The 20,360-nt window shown below is 39.1% G+C and overlaps 1 protein-coding gene and 1 pseudogene across 1 annotated transcript; one reads left to right on the forward strand and one right to left on the reverse strand.

Moving 5' to 3' along the window:
* The first annotated feature begins 593 nt into the window (after positions 1 to 593).
* LOC125345606 (vomeronasal type-2 receptor 116-like) lies at positions 594 to 11,125 on the forward strand. Its single transcript, XM_048337690.1, has 7 exons — positions 594 to 691; positions 4,555 to 4,873; positions 6,225 to 6,362; positions 6,627 to 7,025; positions 7,811 to 8,029; positions 9,135 to 9,258; positions 10,203 to 11,125. The coding sequence occupies exons 1-7, from the start codon at positions 594 to 596 to the stop codon at positions 11,123 to 11,125; spliced, it is 2,220 nt and encodes a 739-aa protein (XP_048193647.1).
* Positions 11,126 to 16,150: 5,025 nt separating this feature from the next.
* Positions 16,151 to 18,588, reverse strand: LOC125345607 (annotated as a pseudogene).
* Between the last annotated feature and the right edge of the window lie 1,772 nt (positions 18,589 to 20,360).

A 20,360-nucleotide genomic window follows, 5' to 3' on the forward strand; every position in this document is an offset into this window, starting at 1 on the left:
TACTCTAATAACTTTAGGTGATGTGTCACTAGCAAAGATATTTTTGTGGCCATATCTCTTTGCATCTGACATGACATCTTCTGATGCAGTCCAGTTGCATCATCCCAAATGGCTTGACACAGATTTCAACCCCATCAATGAAAGTTAACTTCATCCCTGGGGCCTCACTATCTAGGACGTTGGAGGAAATCAGCACCTGCAATGAAGGAGAATCTGTAAACATGTTGTCCAAGTCATGTTTTTCTCCTTGACACAAAGCCACATATGCAGAGCCCCTAGAAAGTTTTACACCTTCTTCATAGGGATTCACAAGAGGCTTTAATGTCAATGTGAATTAAAAGACTGATGTGCACCTAAACAACGGTATATGAACACACACACACACACACACACACACACACACACACACACACACACACACACACACACATATATATCAGACACTGAGTCTCACCTCCAGAGGGAATTTCAGCTTGGCAGATGCTTTGGGGATGTGCCTTTTGATTTTCATACTTGTTTTTCTCCAGTTTCCCCTCCTTCTCACGTCTTTGGTTGGCACTAGCTGCTTTTCTACGATGAAGCACTGAGCACACATGGATGGAGATGCGATGTTTGCTGCGTTTTTCACTCTCTACACTTTGGGAACTGAGGGAAGTCACAGTGATGCTTCCAAGGATGAGCAGAACAAGCCGTAAGTAGCTCAGCAGTTTATTTCCAGGTAGTGTTTGGTTCTCTGGATGGGACATGGCTGTAGGAACTCTGGCTGCATAGATGAATGCTCTCCATCTTCTCTATCCTGACCTCCCATCCCTAGGCACCAGAAACAGCTCCATTTCATTATGCTATAGGGCATCTATTCTAGAGTAATTTTCTGCCTGCTACTAGGAGAGAACTTGAGGTAACCTCTTCTCTTTATTTCAGCACCACTGTATCTCTGTAGCCCAGTTCTCATTACAAAGGCAGAAGTGCTGTTATTATTTAAAAACCTGAGTCAGTGGCATGTGTTCTCTACTAAAAGGCTTCAAATACAATCCTTCCCCACAAATGAGCAGTCTGAGAATATTTATTTGCTAACAATTATATTGTGAGGATATTGATAAAAATTCTTATTGTAGTCTGCTGGCTCATGACTGTAATCCTAACTATTCAGGAGGGTGATCTCTGAGGATTGGGATTTGAAGACAGCCCGAGCATAAAGATCTGTGAGATCTTCATCTCCAATTAAGCACCCATACCTGGGAGGAAAACTCTAGATAAAGGGATAGAGTGATAGCCTTGAGAAAATAAACTCAAGGATAGTATCTGGTCTCTGATTTCAAGTGGTAGGACTCTCTCTCTCTCTCTCTCTCTCTCTCTCTCTCTCTCTCTGTCTTACTGTAGAAAAGTACTCTAAAATTAAGAACTGTGGAATTATTTCATGTCAGATAAGTGGTACAATACAGACGTAAGCAGGCATTACAAAAGATCCCTTAAAAGAGAATTTTATCTGCCCACAGTGTGTTCTGATTTACTCATGCCCATGAAAAACCTTGGCAGAGGGTCTCAGAAATGGCTATGCAAAGAAAAGTAAAGAAATAGTTGTATGAGTTATGCTTAAAAGCTTTAAATCTGATGTTTCCTGTACCTGTCACACTATGTTAGAATGTGTCCTTCAAACATATTCTTCTGCAATTTCTCAAACTGTACTACATTGATATTTCTTGAACTCTAACTCTGTGCTAACAGATCTTCATTTTAAATAGAATACAGTTTTAATTTTTGATAAGCTGCTGAATTTTAAAGAGATTTTTGGGGCCACCAAATATTTTGGATCATGCAGAGAATATATATTGTACTGAAGTAATTTTGTATTTACATTTGTATGATGTGACATAATTAATGTGAATTTTATTCACTGCTTGACTATGTTAATAAAGTTGTTTAACTATAAAAAATAAAAAATAAATTAAAAAAAGAAAAATGTTTATAGGGAACTTCAAGATATTCTAGCAGCATATTCCTTACCTGTCACAAAAGAAAATGTTATTGCCTCCATCATTTTAATTATTTTTCAAGTGCTTGTGTGACAAGTGCATCCTGAGGTAGCTGCCCACAGTTTGGAGCTGAGATGGCTGGGATACAATTACTCCCATCCTTGCTGTAGAAGGTATATGTCTTTATTTCATATGTCACTGGTATTTCTGCTTATCTTTCTTTTATGCTTGTCCCAGAACCCCAGGGCCTGGGCACTTGACCCTGAGATTTTGTTTTTTTCTCAAGGCAAGTACTCTACCACTTGAGCCACAGCTCCACATCTGGCATTTTGCGGTTGTTAAATGGGGATTAATAGTCTCACAGACATCCATGCCCTAGGTGGGTTCAAAACAAGATCCTCAGATCACCATTTCCTGAGTAGGTAAGACTTCAGGCATGAATCACCTGTGCCTGGGGTAGTGTATTTGACTTAATCCCTTACTATCTACCCTTGTTTTGCTGAGATTCCTTCTCTTGCTTTCCCAAAATATGTTTGTGTCTTTTTGTTAATGTACTAAGATAGATGCATTAAGTATTACAGTTACAGCTGGTGGATGTTCTTAGCTATCTACAGATAGGAAGAGAAGTATGGTCTGGGTATTAAGAATTACGGTATGGTATTGAAAACAAATAGCTGTATTTATTCATGACTTCTTTCTTATATCAATGGACCACTGCCATTAGATATTATTAAGTTAAATATTTGACTCAATTCTCTATCCACTGACGTTCCAGCAATGTTCCTTTACTTTTATACAAGCTGGTATTTGTGCCAACTATCTGGTTCATTTTGTAGCTCTCCATTCCATGTCATGTACTTTGATTATAGTCACCGTCTCTATGCATAACCGTTTTATACCTAATCCTACATTCCTTTTTCTCTCCCATGACTCTAATTTTCACTGTTCCTTTTCAGCTTTCTTAGGTTGTTAGCATTACAGGTATGAGTCATTAGTCTTGAGCTTGCTTTATACTCTTGACTGGCCTTTTCTCCCAAGGGTAGTGCTCTACCACTTGAGCCACACGCCCACTTCTGGCTTTAGGTTGGTTAACTGGGAATAACAATGACAATATGCTTTTATCCTCCAACTGGCTTTGTCTTTTATTGATCACTGGTGTCAATACAGGTAATTTTAATCATGTGGGGTATCCCTACTTTTTAATTATTATATACCATCATCCAACCTGCAATTCTTTTGAATTTTTTTTAATAATTACTTATTTATTTTCAAAGTGATGTACAGATGGGTTATGTTTCATATGTAAGGCAATAGGTACATTTCTTGTACAATTTGTGACCTCCTCACTCATTCCCCCCTTCCCTTCCCTTTCCCTCCATGAGTTGTTCAGTTGATGTACACCAAATGGTTTTGCAAGTATTGCTTTTGGAGTCCTTTGTCTTTTTATCCTTTGTCTTTCGATTTTGATATTCCCTTTCACTTCCCTAGTTCGAATACCAGTATACACAGTATCCTGGGTCCTTACATGAGATACAGTGATAGTGCAGGGACAACCACAGGCAGGGGATACAAGACAATCATCACCAACAAAAAAAAGCTATGGTTTCACATGGCATATTGAAAGTAATTACAACAGTGATATAAAACTCCTTTCCGTAACATGGAGTTCATTTCATTTAACATCTTCTTATGTTTCCATAATTTTTATTTTGTTTTAGAATTACTACAAATTATATTTTGAGGAGGTGCCATTGTGATATTTACATACATGCATGTAGTACACTTGGAACAAATTTGCCTCCATCTTATTATATTTACTACTATGAAAAATAAGCAGTGAATTTCAGGAGATGCTCTGTGTTTCAGAACATTCACATGTAGACTGGCAAGTTTGTTTTATACTGAGATAGATTTAGGTATAAATGAATACCTATTAATATATATGAAGAGCCATCTCTAAAATGAATAGCCTCTACTTCTCATTGCATTTATGTGAAGAACTTTACAAAAAGAGGCAATGAATGAAAATGTACACTCATTCTTTCTCCATGGGAACCATTATGGTAATAATCTTTAGGCTCTCTTCTTGCAACACTTTTAAGAAAACTGGATGTTGCAAGTATTTCATTTAAAATTAGCTAATATATCTGACGTATCTGCTTCATGATGTCTACCACGGGGAAACAGCATTTAAATACTATATTTCTAGTATGATTCTTCAGCTCAGATCATATCTGTTGAGTTTTTACATACTTGATGTCATCATAATGTAGACTGAATCACTCAAAACACAGGATTTTTCCCACAGCTGGAGCTAGTTACAACAAGATAAGGCAATAAAATATTTGGTGTCGTGTGAAAGCCTATCCTTATGCAAAGGACAAGAGATTTTTGCTGAGGTGCACGTGGTAAAGGAAAGTAAGGGAGATCTCTTTCAGCAGAATTTCTGGATCTCATTCATGTCCTTATCTAAGCATAAGACACTACATTCACATTCATCACAATAGGGGGTATTGGTTTAACATACTCATTGGAAATGAAGCAAGCATTCAACTCATCAAAGTAATAAGCTCTGAAATAGTCATCCTAAATTTCAATGCTCATTTCCCAGGTTTACCTTCAAGAATTACCAATTTGTTTTGGCCTTGACTTTTGCTGTTGAAGAGATCAACAAAAACCCTGCACTTTTACATAACGTGACTCTCGGGTTTGATATCTCTAATGTTCAATTTGAAGCTTGGAAAACATTCAAAAATGCTTTCATGAGCCTCTTTGGGAACTATAACATTCCAAACTACTCTTGTATGAGCGACAGCAAGTCTATAGCAGTCCTTACAGGACCATCAGGATTAACATCTGCCCAAATGGGGACATTACTGGACCTCTACAAGTTTCCACAGGTGAGTATGGGAAGAGTAGAGATATATATTTTAAAGCTCATTTGATTCCATTACAGGTGTTAGAACTGAATGGTGTGAAGAGACTGGACTTATGAACCTATAACATTTTGAGATACTCAAACGTAGGAATTCAAGGTAATGGGAAATGTAGTCCCATTGTTCACCAAAGATGATGGGAAAGTTAAAATAGATTAATGAATTATTTGAAGTTTTAAACCTTATCAATTTTAATTACTTTATTTATTGTCAAAGTGATGTACAGAGGACTTACAGTTTCATATGTCATAAGTCTCCCGAGTAGCTAGGATTACAGTTGTAACACACACACAGACACACACACACACACACACAGACACACACTCAGGTACAAGATATGTTGAATGAAATAAGTCAGCCTCAGAAAGAGAAAGGTACCATGGGTTTTCTTATATGTGAAAGTTAAACCTAAAATATGAACATGAACTACAAAATAAATATGGATCACATCAATACACATTAATATGCATATAAAAAAGTTTATCCATATAGAACACATTGGCTTGGAACTCCTTGTTATATCCTCCCTCAACTAACAGAATAAAAATGATTGCAAGAAAAATGTAGCATATATTGTCTGAGGGGTGTAGATATTAAGGGAATATGCAAAGGGGCAAAGAAATAGAGAATACATGTTTGGAAAAATAAAACAATAAACTGGGAATGTGTAGGATTGATATAGATGGGGAAAGCTGATTGGAATAGTGACAAAGATCAAGATGCATTGTATACACAAATTTATATGTAGTAAACTATTAAAATTATTTTATAGGGCTGGGAATGAGGCTTAGTGGTAGAGTGTTTGCCTAGCATGCATGAAGCCTTGGGTTTGATTCCTGTGCACCACATACACAGAGAAAGCCAGAAGTGGCACTGTGGCTCAAATGACAGCGCTAGCCTTGAGAAAAAAGACGCCAGGGACAGTGCCCAGGCCCTGAGTTCAAGCCAAAGGACTAGTAAAAAAATGAATTATTTTCTATTGCTGGGGGCTGGTGCCTGTAATCCTATCTACTCAGGAAGCTGAGATCTGAGGATTGTGGTTCAAACCAGCCAGGGCAGGAAAGTCTGTGAAACTCTTCAATTAACCACCAGAAAACAAGAGTGGCACTGAGGCTAAAGTTGTAGATTGCTAGCTTTGAGCACCTAGCCCCAAAGTTGAAGCCCCATGACTGACCAAAAATATTTTTTATTAAATATTAAAAGAAAAAACATAGTTCCCATCTACTTCAACTTGTTATATACTGCACATCATGATGGAAACTGTATGGATAGTAATATCCTCATTCATGGAACATCCGATTTTCATTCCCTTTAGATTACCTTTGGGCCTTTTGATCGTTCCCTGAGTGATCATAACAAGTTTCCTGCTCTCTATCAGATGGCTCCAAAGGACACACTAATAGCCACTGCCATGGTTTCCTTACTGCTTCACTTCAGCTGGAACTGGGTGGGACTGTTAACACTACAAGATGAGAATGGTTTGTGGATTCTTCCTGAATTGAAAGAAGAGATGGTCAAGAACAAAGTCTGTATAGCCTTTGAGCTAGCATTCTCACACTATTCTGTGTCATTTAAATTCCTGGCACTTACTAACCCAATTAATAGATCTTCAGCAAATGTCCTCATCATATATGGTGATTATGAATTCCTACTACATTTAATGATTTGTGTTGAGCACTATTTCATAAAAGGCAAAGTTTTTATCATGAACTCACAGTGGGAGTTAACCACAAGGAGGAGATATTTCATGCTAGGCTCATTACATGTCCCTCTCATTTTCTTACACCATCACCCAGATGTTTCTGGATTCACAGATTTTTTCAAGTCAGTTAACCCTTCCAAATACACGGAAGACTTCTTCCTTGCTTGGCTGTGGTTTCTCTCTTTTAATTGCTCAGATTCTGAGTCTGACTGTGTCATGTGGGAGAACTGTCCTCATGATGCCTCTTTGGATTGGTTGTCTGGGAATGTTTTTGACATATCCATGTCTGCAGACAGTTACAATATATACAACGCTGTGTATGCTGTGGCCAACGCTCTCCATGAGATGCTTCTTTATCAAACAGAAGTACAAACAATGGGAAACAGAAAGGAGCAAAGGCCTTCCCCTGCACAGGTAAGACCTCTGTTTCAGGTGGAACATACAGTGAGCAAAGTCTCTTCTTAGATGGTTTTCTTACAATGTAAAATTTAATATTTCAGTTATTTTCCCCAAACCCAAGAAATTTTAATTGTTTAAATGCCCGTGAGGCACTCTAGACATGTGTTCATATGCTCTTCAGGAAAAACAGGCCAGTACAAGGACAAAATTAATTTTATATTTTATAAATTCTTTCATTTACAAAGGACCTCAACATATTCATAGCTGATGTTCTGAAAACTGTAAGTGCAATTTTTTCCTGTACATTTCTTTTTATTCTGCTAGTTCTGGGGCTTGAACTAGGGGCCTCGGCACTGTCCCTGAGCTACTTGTGCTTAAAGCTAGCACTCTACCACATGAGCAACAGTGCCACTTTCAGCCTTTTCTGTTTATGTGATACTGAGGATTACGCTATATTCCCAGCCCCTCCCTATGAATTTCATACGTAAAAGCAAAGGATGACCTGCTGAAGGAAATTAAATGTATTTTCATAAGTGACATAGTTTAGGTATTAGTATTAAGTGACATTCTTTAGGTATTAATCATGAAAGAAGCACACACTGGAGACATTCATAATATATGAGCTTGTGTCAAACTGTAGCTAGGCAAGTGAGAACGTCTCATTCATGACTATTTACATGGAATTGGCTTCTCCTGAATTCTGTATCAGAAGTTAAAGGCAATCAGAAGCTTTTCTTAGGTCAAATTTTTTATCTTAACTCTGGAATAAACTTCAGCGTAAGATGATGAATCTCTTTTAGCTGCATGGTTTTCTGAAGAACATCCAATTTCACAATCCTGCTGGAGATCAAGTGATTTGGGATGAGAAAAGAAAGTTGGAAGCAGAGTATGACATTGTAAACATTTGGACTTTTCCAGAAGGTCTTGAACTTAAATTGAAAGTCGGAATGTTTTCTCCATATGCGCATCAACTGTCTTTATCTGAAGATATGGTAGACTGGGCCATAGGAACCACAGAGGTGGGTTGGGTTTAACTGTAATGATTTTAAAGACATATAAGTAAGCCAAATTCACCCTTGAAATGTATGTGGTTGAATGCCAGAAATTTAGTCCTGAAATATAACCTACTCAGGTGGCTTTGATGTGGATATCATGGTTTGAAGTCAGTTCAATCACGAACACCTGTTGAGACTCTTTTGCTCATTTAACCACCAACAAAGCAAAGTGGATACTGGTAGCTCATCCCTGTAATCATTTATCCTCAGGAGACCGACATCCTCAGATCTAAGATTATATAAGTCAGTTTAAGCCTGACTTGACAGGAAAATCTGTGAGACTCATATCAATGGACTACCTAAAAGCTTCGGTTATGATGTGGATCAAGCCCTAACACAGTGTAAACATCCTGTTTTGAAGCTGTAGGATAAGTATCAAAATTTTAAAAGAAATTAATAGTCCCTAATGTTCATTTGCAATATTGGCCTGAAATATGAATTGCATATTTCTTAGCAGCTTTCTAACACTTTGACAAAGTACCTAAGTAATTACGTGGCTGAAAGCTTTATTTCCCTCGCTTCTGTGGAGTTTGTTCATTGGCTTGCTACTTAGGCATTCCTTTCATCAAAGTGTGAGAATCATTTAAAGAGTTTGTGTGATGGGATTCTCACTTCATGGCTACTGGAAAGGTAAGAGGAAAATATGATGGGTATGGGGTTCTCCTAAACCTACAAAAGGGAAATCGTGGCATTATTTACAGCATAATTTTAAAGCTTCAAACAGGATTATTCCTCCTTGCTCTTCACAATTTCACAGATGAATATTAGAGAAGATCAATTCAATGAAGCTCCATAGTAATGGCCCATAAAATTTACTTTCTTGCCATTAATCTCTAACCTTTGAAGGTTTCATACTTCTCTGTAGCTCAACAGACTAGAGATCAAGGCTAGAGCTCAGAAGCCATTTGGCATTACATGATAAGCAATCTATAGCAGAATTCAATTTTCTGACTGGGTATATGTGCATCAAATTACTATGCTTAATAATCCAATTCTTTAAAATAATGAACATCTTGGAATGTTAGGTCAAAGTCTGCACAGTTACTGATACCTATCATATTTCCCACAGCCTCCTCACTCTGTCTGCAGTGAGAGTTGTGGTCCTGGATTCAGGAAATCCCCACAGGAGGGAAAGGCTGCCTGTTGCTTTGATTGCACTCCCTGCTCAGAAGATGACATTGCTAATGAGACAGGTCAGTTCATGTCTGCGGGAGACATTCAAAATCTCTCCTGGAGTGTGCCCCAATATATGCAAGCAAATGAAAAGTCCTGCATTACGATTGCAGAATCTACTTCTTGCTTCCTTCACTTAGCCATTTAGTTGAAACAAGGATGGTAAACTTTCTTGAAAAAAAAAAAACAGATAAGCATGAGCTCTAAATTACGAATAGGATTAAATTTTTTCTTCTCTCCTGTATGCAGTTCTATTCAACTTCTCATTTATGTAATTTAATTGCTATCGTATAAAGTGCAAAGCATTGTTAAATACAAGGTCTTCATGTTTCTCAAAAGTACCTTTAAAATGCAATGAAAATATCAACGTGTGCATCTTTGTTTCTTAGGCCTTGTTCTTGCAAAAGAACAAGTGCTAAGACGTGTCTTTGGGTTTAGGAGGAGTAACAAGTAATTTGCATAGCATGATTTTTATAGCTTCAAACAGTGATTTTATTTTCTGTCCTCCACCACTTTACAGAAGCAGGAAGAGACAAATACAAAATGTTAGGAAAAGGTCACAGTACTCTTATTTATATTGCAAAGAGATATTGAGGGAAGGGCAAGCTTTACTATCTATGATTTTGAAAGAGGTATTTCAGTTGTCAAATCAGGCTCAGTATTTTTGTGGCTTCTTGAAAAGGTGCTGAGAACAATTGTGAAGATTTTAGGATGGCAAGAAATATCATCTGTGATATTCACTGAACAAAAAATGTTCCAATCAGACTGAAAAAAGAGAATGTGGGCAGGAGTGTGAGAACATGATAAAGACATAGAAATAATATTCAACATTTCTGGTAACATTTGGTAATATTTACTTCATGCTAGTAAGTATTGGCATGTTGGAATTATCTCTGTAGGGGAATTTCCTTATTTCCTTTTATGTTCTGAGTAGGGACTAACAGTTATTTGATTTCCTCACCAGATATGGAGCAGTGTGTGAAGTGTCCAGATCATCAGTATGCCAACACACAGAGAAACCAGTGCCTCCCAAGAGGTAAAAGTTTCCTAGCTTATGGAGAACCCTTGGGTACGGCCTTGGCCTGCATGGCTCTTGGTTTATCTACACTCACAGCACTTGTTCTTGGGATCTTTGTGAAATATCACAACACCCCCATTGTCAAGGCTAATAACCAGGCCCTCAGCTACATCCTGCTCATCTCCCTCATCTTCTGCTTTCTCTGTTCCTTGCTCTTTATTGGCCAACCCAACACAGTCACCTGCATTCTACAGCAAACCACATTTGGAGTTGCATTCACTGTATCTGTTTCCGCTGTTTTGGCCAAAACTGTAACTGTGGTTCTGGCCTTCAAGGTCACTTCTCCAGGGAGAAAGATAAGGTGGCTGCTGGTATCAGGGGCTCCTAACTTCATCATTCTCATCTGCACCCTGATCCAGGTGACTCTCTGTGGAATCTGGCTGGGAACCTCTCCTCCCTTCATTGACACTGATGCCCACTTTGAACATGGCCTCATCATCATCCTGTGTAACAGTGGCTCCCTCACTGCTTTCTACTGTGTCTTGGGTTTCCTGGTTTTACTGGCCCTGACCAGTTTCACTGTGGCTTTCCTGGCCAGGAACCTGCCTGACACCTTCAATGAAGCCAAGTTCCTCACCTTCAGCATGCTGGTGTTCTGCAGTGTGTGGCTCACCTTACTGCCAGTCTACCACAGTGCCAAGGGGAAGGTCATGGTGGCTGTTGAGGTCTTCTCCATCTTGGCCTCTAGTGCAGGGCTCCTGGGCTGCATTTTTGCCCCCAAGTGCTACATCATCTTGTTGAGGCCAGAGAGAAATGTTCTGCATGGCTTCCGGGGCAAAACACATACTGGGAGAAATAAGTGTTCTTAAGATGAAACTTCCACATTTAATTAGATATATTCCTTTTCTTTATTAGGTATTAGTTTAGATTGCTATAATAACTTCTATGAATAAGTGAATCTTACTCATTTCTCTAGTAAGGTTACAGTAACAAATTTAATCTAGAGACATGTAAATTTAAATTTTATTCTTTATATTTTTTGTTATTTCAATTTTCTCTGTACTTATCCCATCTTCTCCACCAGTACATTTTTTATGTCACCTTCTTTTCTATTTTTGCTTTTTCAATCAGTTGCCTATTTTTTTTCTGGTTACAGTCTTGGGGTTTGAATTTAAAGCCTGCATACTCTCCCTGGATTTTTTGTTCAATGTTGGTATTTAACCACTCGACCCACAGCTTCCCATTTTTTTCTTCCATGATTAAACTGAGATAAGATTCTCATGGGCTTTCCTGCCCAGGTTACCTTCAAACCAGGATTACCAGACCTCTCCTTCCTGAGTAACTAGAAGTATGGATAATTTTCTAAATTTTAAAGTACATTTAAATCCTGCCTGCACATCATAATGCTGCTTAATCCTCAATACAATTCTTTAATATTTTCCTTAAAAATTTTCCATGTTTTCATATGCTTGTTATAATGTACTTTGTTTAGTAATTTGTATTTCTCTTCTTTGAACCATTAAGTATAATGCTGGTTGTATGTTTGACCTTTACAATCTTTATTATATTGAGGAATGTTCCATGGATTTCTACATTCTCCATAGCTTCTTTTATAGACTGTTGAATCTAGTAAAATAATTTGTCTACATTAATTGAGATGATCAGGTGGTTATTGTCTTTGTTCCTGTTAAAAGCAAAAGAATTCTATGAAGGAAGGACAGTATCAGAGGTATATCAAACTTAAATCTCTATTACAAAGTCATGGTACAAAGTCAATAGTATACTGCATAAGTATATGCATGCAGACTCCTGCAACAGAATAGAAGACCCAGAATGATCTCACAGACATGTAGCATAGTAATAATCAATCAGGAAGCCAAAAGCACTGGATAAAAGAAACACAGATTTGTCAATAAATGGTAATGGCAGAATTGTCTATACACAGGCAAAAAGCTGAAGGGAAATCCATATACACACAATATACATATATATACATATATACAATTATACATATATATATATATATATATATATATATCACCCTGCACCAGAATCAATTCCAAATCAATTAAAAACCTCAATGTGAAGCCAAATGTATGAAGTGTGTAGGGGAAGCACTAGGGTTCCTGGGTACCAGACAAAACTTCTTAAGATCCAGGAAAAAAAAAAAAAAAAACATAGACTTCAGACTTGATCAATGATATTGCATCAACCTGAAGTGTATCTACATAATAATGCACATACTTAGCAAGACAAATGAAAAGCCCATAGAATAGGAGGAAGATTGTTTTTTTACTAGATGTACATCAGACAAGGGCTTTGAATTGGGAATATACTTAATAATTAATATACTCAAAGATTAAACCCCCAAAATGAATTGTCAAAGAAACAAAAATCCAATTAATAAATGAGCTAAAGACTTAAAGACAGACTTCTCAGAAGAAGAAACTTCCATAGACACATGAAGAAAGGTTCAACATCTCTGGCTACAAAAGGTATGCAAATCAAAACAACTTTGAGATTCTACCTCACCCCAGTCAAAATAGCCATTATCAAGAAACTTATCAGTAACAGATGCTGGAGGCAATGTAGCCAACATGGCTACATCTACTACTACACTGTTGGTGGGAATGGAAACTTGTACAACCACTCTGGGAAGCAGTATGGAGGTTCCTCATAAGACTAAATATAAAGCTCCCCTATGAGTCAGCAATTCCTTTTCTGGACATTTTATACAATAGTTGACAAACCAGGCCAACTGAAGCTACCAGCACAGCCCTGCTCATTGCAACACTGTTTACCATTGATATGATATGGTCTCAACCCAGATGCTCCTCAGTGGATGAATGGATGAAGAAAATGTGGTTAATACACACAATGTAATTCTATGCTTCCATCAGAAAGAATGATATTCTACCATTAATAAGGAAATGGAAAGAATGGGGGAAAATTACATTAAACAAGCAAAATAAGCCAGATGCAAAGAAATATAGGTTGTATGTTTTCCCTCATTTGTTGTATCAACCTACAAGTGAACACACTGGATGATAAAAGACCGAAGAGTTCACTTGGACATTATAATTACACAACACTCTAGACATTCACACACTAAGACAAAGTATGATATTATTGGAAGAGGATCATAAGGTCATATAAAATGATGTTTATCAACATAAACAGCAAAAATGGAAATGAGGTTTTGGGGGTTTTTGTTTTCCTTTGTCAGTTTATTTTCTGTCCATAGGCAGAACAAATGATACAGCCAACCAAAGCCAGGACCTCCATTGCTCAAAACTCCCGGTGTTGGCATCAATCCATAAGTGTGCTTCTGTGAGCACCTACTTCCCAGGCTCTATTCTCTAGGCTTCACCAGCAGGAAGCAGCCCCATGTGATTAGAATTGGCACTCACACTTTGAACAAATGTTCAGTATCTGCTGAGTGTTGACTAACTTCTGGTGGGTGGACCTTTTGTTTCCCAATATCCACTTGCAGTCTGTTATCACAGTCCTTGATTGCTCTTCAGTGATCAACATTCCTTATGACCAAGATCTGGGCAGCATTAGAAAGGTGGGAGTTGAGTTCCTTGTTTCACAGTTAGGAGGCATCTGTGGTATTTATCACTGGCATCTACACAGTGTACATACATAGGGTTGGGGAGTATTTGGATTCAGAATCCTTCTAGATTCCCCTTCACTTTCCAGGTCTTTTTAGTCTCCTCCAAGACTAGATTAGGCAGGAGCAGGAGAGGAGTAAGGGGAGGCTGTTATCTGCCGCCTGGAACCACTTCAGAGTGCTTGCCTGTGGGTGGCATATCTGGAGTCAGTAGCCTTCCCAGGTATGTGGGAGGCTAGCTTCTGAGATCCTGCTCTTAAGCCAGCCTGAAATCACCCTCAGCTTTTATGACCTCTCCAGCTTTTTTTTTTTTTTTTCCAGTGAGGCTTTAGGTTTTGAAATTCCAAGCTGCACAACTACCCAATAGCCATGCTGCAATTTAGCAGGAATGCTGAGATTGTCCTGACTCACTGCTGAGGAATAGGTTTGCCTTCCCTGTGTGGCCCTTCAATTTGTCACCAGAGAGAGCTGGAGTGTGGAATCAGATCCCTTTGCCCCTTTCAAAAATGGCCCTGCTCTCTGGTTAGGATTTCTGGCCAGGGGCCTGACAGCCTCTTGGCCACTTTCAAAAATGGCATTTGTCTAGTTTGGTGGGAGATATGCCCTTCCAGAAGCTGTTCTCTGGGAGAAAGGCAGATGGTTTTGGAGGGGGAAGCATTCACACTTCCCCTTGGTATTTGAGACCCTCTGTGATGGGATGAATTGTCTCTCTATGTCCAGCTGTATCTGGCTGGTTTGTGGGCTCCAATTCCTGCTTCTTAAGTTCATGCTGAAGGTACAGGTAAAGCCCATGAGCTAGGCTACCACTGTTGCCACCTCTAATTCTGCTCCCTATTTCTTTGCTGTATATCTCTGAACAATTATCGCCTACTGGGCCGGACTTCCTGGATGTGGAAAGCCTGAGGGGAAACTAAAACTCTGCTTACTTGGACAGATATGAATTTGTTCTCTGTTCTCTTTCAGCCATCATCTCCTCCCCAACATTGAATTTAATTTCACTCCAGTGACAATGTATATGAAGAAGGCTAAGAACAAATACTGCCAAGAACAAAGGGAAATGGAGCACTTAGTTACACTTGAGTCATGAAATTCCATGCATGCAGTAGGGAAATCTGTATGTAGGTTCCACAAGAAAGTACAAAAAGCTTTATGATATGAAGCATGGCCACTACCTCGAGAGACTAAAGCCCATTGTGTTTAGATACAAGAGAGAAAGATAGATATACATAAATATTTGCCCTCCTTAGAGCTAATGTATGATAGTAAGAATTTAAAAATGCAGTGATAGAGATTCTATAAATGTAATGAATACATTCTTTTCATAGACCATTTGCAATCTCATTCAGAATTACAGAGTATATTACAGCTCTGAAGTAGCTCTGTTTTCAAAGGCCATTAAGTTGTTTGCATGGAATTTGGGACTAACATATTCTGACGAGCAGAAAACATGTTGGTTGTAACGTTTATTAAGGCTTGGGATAGATTAGAAATCCATCCATTACTACCATATATTCTCAGACAAATACATCGTGAAAATATCTTGATTTATCTATGTAGAAAGTCTGGCAAAAATTACCTATATGAAGGAGAAAATTTAGATTATAAATGTGCAACACAATTTCCATATTGACCTTGACTTATTGACATGTAGTTGTTGGTTTGACCAGCATCATTGCCTCCTTAGGCAATAGTAAATGGATGCATTTGTGGGGGCCTCTGTACACGAAATTCTCATGGAATCCGCTTAAATCAAATAGTAATGTTTTGTGGCTCTTAAGTTAGATGTGTCAATTGACCATCTGGGTATGATTCCCTAATAACTTTGGTTGACGCTCCAAATGGCAAAGCTATTATGCAGCCATTTCTCTGAGTATCTGATGTGACTTCCTCTGATGCAATCTAGTTGCTCATCACAAATGACTTTATGCAAATAGTTTCTTGACACAGATGTTGGACCAAATACATCAAAGATAACTTCATGCCTGGGGACTCACTATCTGTGGTCTTGGAGGAAATCATAGCACATGTGACGCAGAAGGAAAAACTGCAATCATGTTGTTCAACTCATCTTTTTCTACTGCATACAAGGCCACAGCTGGAGTGCCCCAAGGAAGGGTTTTACATTCTTTCTGGGGATTCACAAGAGGCTTCCATGAAACGTAGCTACAGTGTACAACTCTGTCAATAAAAAGACTCTTGTGCACCTATGCAAAGATATATGCATATATATAGTGACACAAGGGGCCACACTTCCAGAGATAATTTCACCTTGGCAGATGCTTCAGGGATTTGCCTTTGGATATTCACCCTCCTTCTTCTCCAGTTTCCCCTCCCTGTCTGTTGCTTCGCTGGAATGAGCTGATTTTCTACAATGAAGCACCAAGTACACATGGATGGAGATGTGATAATTGCTGAGTTTTTCCCTCTCTTCACTTTGGGAGCAGATGGCAGTAATGACAAAGCTCCTGGTGATGAACAGAACAAGCAGTAAGTAAATCATCACATTGTTTCCCTTTACTGTTTCTGCCCCTCAGGATGGGCAATGGCTTTGGGAACTCAGGGTGCTCACATGCATGTGCTCTGTCTTCTCAACCCTGACCTCCCATCCCCATGCACCAAAACCAGCTTTCCTTCATTATTTTATATTGCATCTACTGTGAGGTCATTTTCTGCTTGGGGTTTCCTTACTTTCCAGGGCTGTGACATTTTCACAGCATCCCTGTATCTCCCCCATCCCAGCAGTCATTGGGGAGGGTGAAGTCATGTGTATACAATTAAGCAGAGTAAGTGGTACAAGTTTTTACTAAAATGCTGCAAACAAATTTCCTTTCTCACAGATGAGTCATGTGAGATTTCTTTTGCTAACACCTATATGGTGAGGATATTTAATTAAAAAATTCTTATTGTAGGCTGGTGGCTCATGACTGTAATGCTAACTAATCAGGAGACTGCTCTCTGAAGATGAAGGATTCAAGCAGGCCCAGGCAAAAAATTCTGTAAGCCCTTTATCTCCAATGAACCACCAAGACCAGGATGGAGAGCTGTAGATCAAGTGGAAGAAAGCATTGAGAAAATAAGCTCAAGGACAGTATCTGGGCACTAGAACACACACACACACACACACACACACACACACACACACACACACACACACACTGGCATTGCAGGGATAAGCACTCTTTTTTTTTTTTTTTTTTTTTGGCTAGTCCTGGGGCCTTGGACTCAGGGCCTGAGCACTGTCCCTGGCTTCTTCTTGCTCAAGGCTAGCACTCTGCCACTTGAGCCACAGCGCCACTTCTGGCCATTTTCTGTGTATGTGGTGCTGGGGAATCAAACCCAGGGCCTCATGTATACGAGGCAAGCTCTCTCGCCACTAGGCCATATCCCCAGCCCGATAAGCACTCTTGATTGGCCATTTCTCTCAAGGCTATTGTTCTACCACTTGAGCCACACCTTCATTTCTGGCTTCCTGTAGGTAGGCTAATAAGAAGGTTAATGGGCTTTTGTGCCACAGCTAGCTCAACTCAAGAAAATCAGCTAGCATTACAGGAACAGGTCATTTTAATTATTGGAGGTATCTCCAATTTCTAATTTTTATATACCATCACCAAAACGGTAATTCTTTTGGATTGTTGATAATTTTATTGTTTTGAGTTAGTACAAATTATATTTAGAAGGAGTTCCATTGTGAGATTTACACACATGCGCACAGTACTCTTGGAACAAATTACCCTTGTCTTCCTGTATTTCCTGCTAAGGAAATTAATCAATAATTTTCAGAAGATACCTCTGTGATCCAGAACATTCACCTGAAAACTGACTCATTGGTTTTATACTAGGTCGATCCAAGTACAAATGTGGATGAATGACTAATAGAGTAAGTGGTCCACCTATGAATAAATATTAAAAGTCATCACCAAAATGAAAAGCCTCAGCAAATGTCCTTATTATATATGGTGATAATGAATCCCTACCCCTGTAATGATGTTTTTTGAGGAATATTTCATAAAATGAAGTTTGTATCCTGAATTCACAGTGGGATTTAACAATGATGGATGCGCTGAGACATGTGGCCAAAAGGGAACACTACCACACTGTTCTTGGGAATGTAAACTTTCCAACCACAAATCTGGCCCTTTCTGCTTCGTGCTGAGCCACCTGTTTGGCTTAAACTGCTTCTGTGAACTCCTTCCCGAAGGTCAGATGTGTCAGTGACACATCATCGAGGATGAGCCCAAAGGTTGCTGCTCACTCTGTGAGGTCATCGCTGACCTGCCTGGAGACCAGCTCTCCCTGGTGATCAGTTCTCCAGCATCGAAGCTAGCTACCACACGCTTGAGGATCTCCATGGCAATGGATGGCAACACAAGGTCATCAGTAGTCCTCTCTGATGCTAGTATAGATGCGAGGAAGCTGGCTTGCAACAGGCAAGAAGAGGATGCACAGTGTGATGTTGACATTCTGCAAATCTTTGCTACCAGCAATGACCTGTATGTTACGTGGCCGAGAGCGGCAGACAAAGATAATTGATTTCTGTACCCAAGGGATCAGAAAGTGAGTCCCTTCCCCTACCACAATGTCCTGAATGCCACGGAATCGGTTGAAGATGACAGCTCTGTGCCCAGCATCCACATTATATAAGGCAGAGTTCACCAAGCCTCCTGCGATGGCTAGGGCCAGGCCGAACTTGTCAATGGACTCAAATTATTTGGCAGCCATGTTTCCTTCTGTTGGACCCACTCACACCTGCCTTTACTCTAACATCCACGTGAATTTTCCCCTCTATTCCATATTTCTTAGCAGGTTTGTAACACTTTGACAAAGTACCTGGGAATTGGGGCTGGGGATATGGCCTAGTGGCAAGAGTGTTCGCCTCCTATACATGAAGCCCTGGGTTCGATTCCCCAGCACCACATATATAGAAAACGGCCGGAAGTGGCGCTGTGGCTCAAGTGGCAGAGTACTAGCCTTGAGAAAAAAGAAGCCAGGGACAGTGCTCAGGCCCTGAGTCCGAGGCCCAGGACTGGCAGAAAAAAAAAAAAAAAAAAAGTACCTGGGAATTACATTATGTGGCTGAAACGTTTATTTTGCTCCCTTCTGTGGGGTTTTATTCATTGGTTAGTTGGCTTGCTACATAAGCATTCCTCTCACCAAAATGTGAGATATTGAAATAGACTGTGTGAAAATTTTCTCACTTCGTGGCCACTGGAAAAGTAAGAAAAAGTTATGGTGGGTATGAGGTTCACATAACCCTATAAAAGGAAGGTCTGTGCATTATATATAGCATACTGTATAAGATTCAAATTGTGTTATTCCTCCTTGTTCTTCACAATCTCATAGAGGAATAAGAGACAACAAAATCAAGGAAAATCCATAGTGTTGACCAATAATATTTACTTTCTCATCATTAATCTCTAACCTCTTAAAGGTCTCATACTACTCAGTAGTTCTACAAACTAGATAGAGATCAAGGCTATACACATAGGCCTTTTATGATCACGTGACATGGAATTGATAACAACATTCAATTTACTTATTGGGTTTATGTGTATATGAATACTATTGGGGGCTGGGAATGTGGCTTAATAGTAGAGTGCTTGCCTCACACTCATGAAGCCTTAGCTTTGGGGGAAAAACAAATCTTGGACTCTGAATTGCCAATAGAATTAATTTTTTTCTACTCATTTTTATGCATGTGTATTCAACTTGTTGGTAATATTAGTTGAACTGCTATCATATGAAGGGCAAAACCTTGTTAATTACAAGGTCTTCGTTTTCCTCAAAATTACATTTACAATACAAACTAAACTCCAACTTGTGCATCTTTTTTTCAGTGTGCCCAGTAATGTTCTTGCGAAAGAACAAGTTCTGTGAGTTGTGATTGGGGTAAAAACAAGGGTTGTGCACAGCATGATTTTTATAACTTCAAAGAATGAATGATTCTCTGTTCTCCACCACATTACATGGGCATGGAAGAAACAAATGTAAAACTTCAAGAAGGGTCACTCACAGTGCTGTTATTTGTATTGTACAGAGCCATAGAGAGGTGCACAAGCTTTATTAGGCATGTTTTCCAAAGAGGTAGTTGAGTTGTGTGCTTGGGATCAGGATTATGGCAGCATGAAGGGTGCAGAAAACAATTGTAAAGATGTTATAAATAACAAGAAATATGTGTGATGTTCACTGCAAATGAAAAAGTTTCAATCAAAGTGAAAAAAAAAAAAAGAATGTGGGATGGCTCCCCAGCTCCCATGTCCTACTCTGCCCTACCTCTCATCCTAACAGAATTCAAACTCTGGGCTTCAGTTATCATAGGCAAGTGCTCTACCACTGAGCTATGTTCCTTGCCCTGACTTTCAGTATTCTCTTATCCTACTTCGCCTCCTCTCTCTATGCCATCACCACTTTCCTTCCCCTCCCTTTCTTCTCGTCCAGCTGCTCCCTCTCTTCAGTGTGGAAGAATCCAAGGCTTTGGGATTAAGATGTACTAA

The sequence above is a fragment of the Perognathus longimembris genome, unplaced genomic scaffold, assembly GCF_023159225.1.
Source record: "Perognathus longimembris pacificus isolate PPM17 unplaced genomic scaffold, ASM2315922v1 HiC_scaffold_5933, whole genome shotgun sequence".
In the NCBI taxonomy this organism is placed as follows: domain Eukaryota; kingdom Metazoa; phylum Chordata; class Mammalia; order Rodentia; family Heteromyidae; genus Perognathus; species Perognathus longimembris.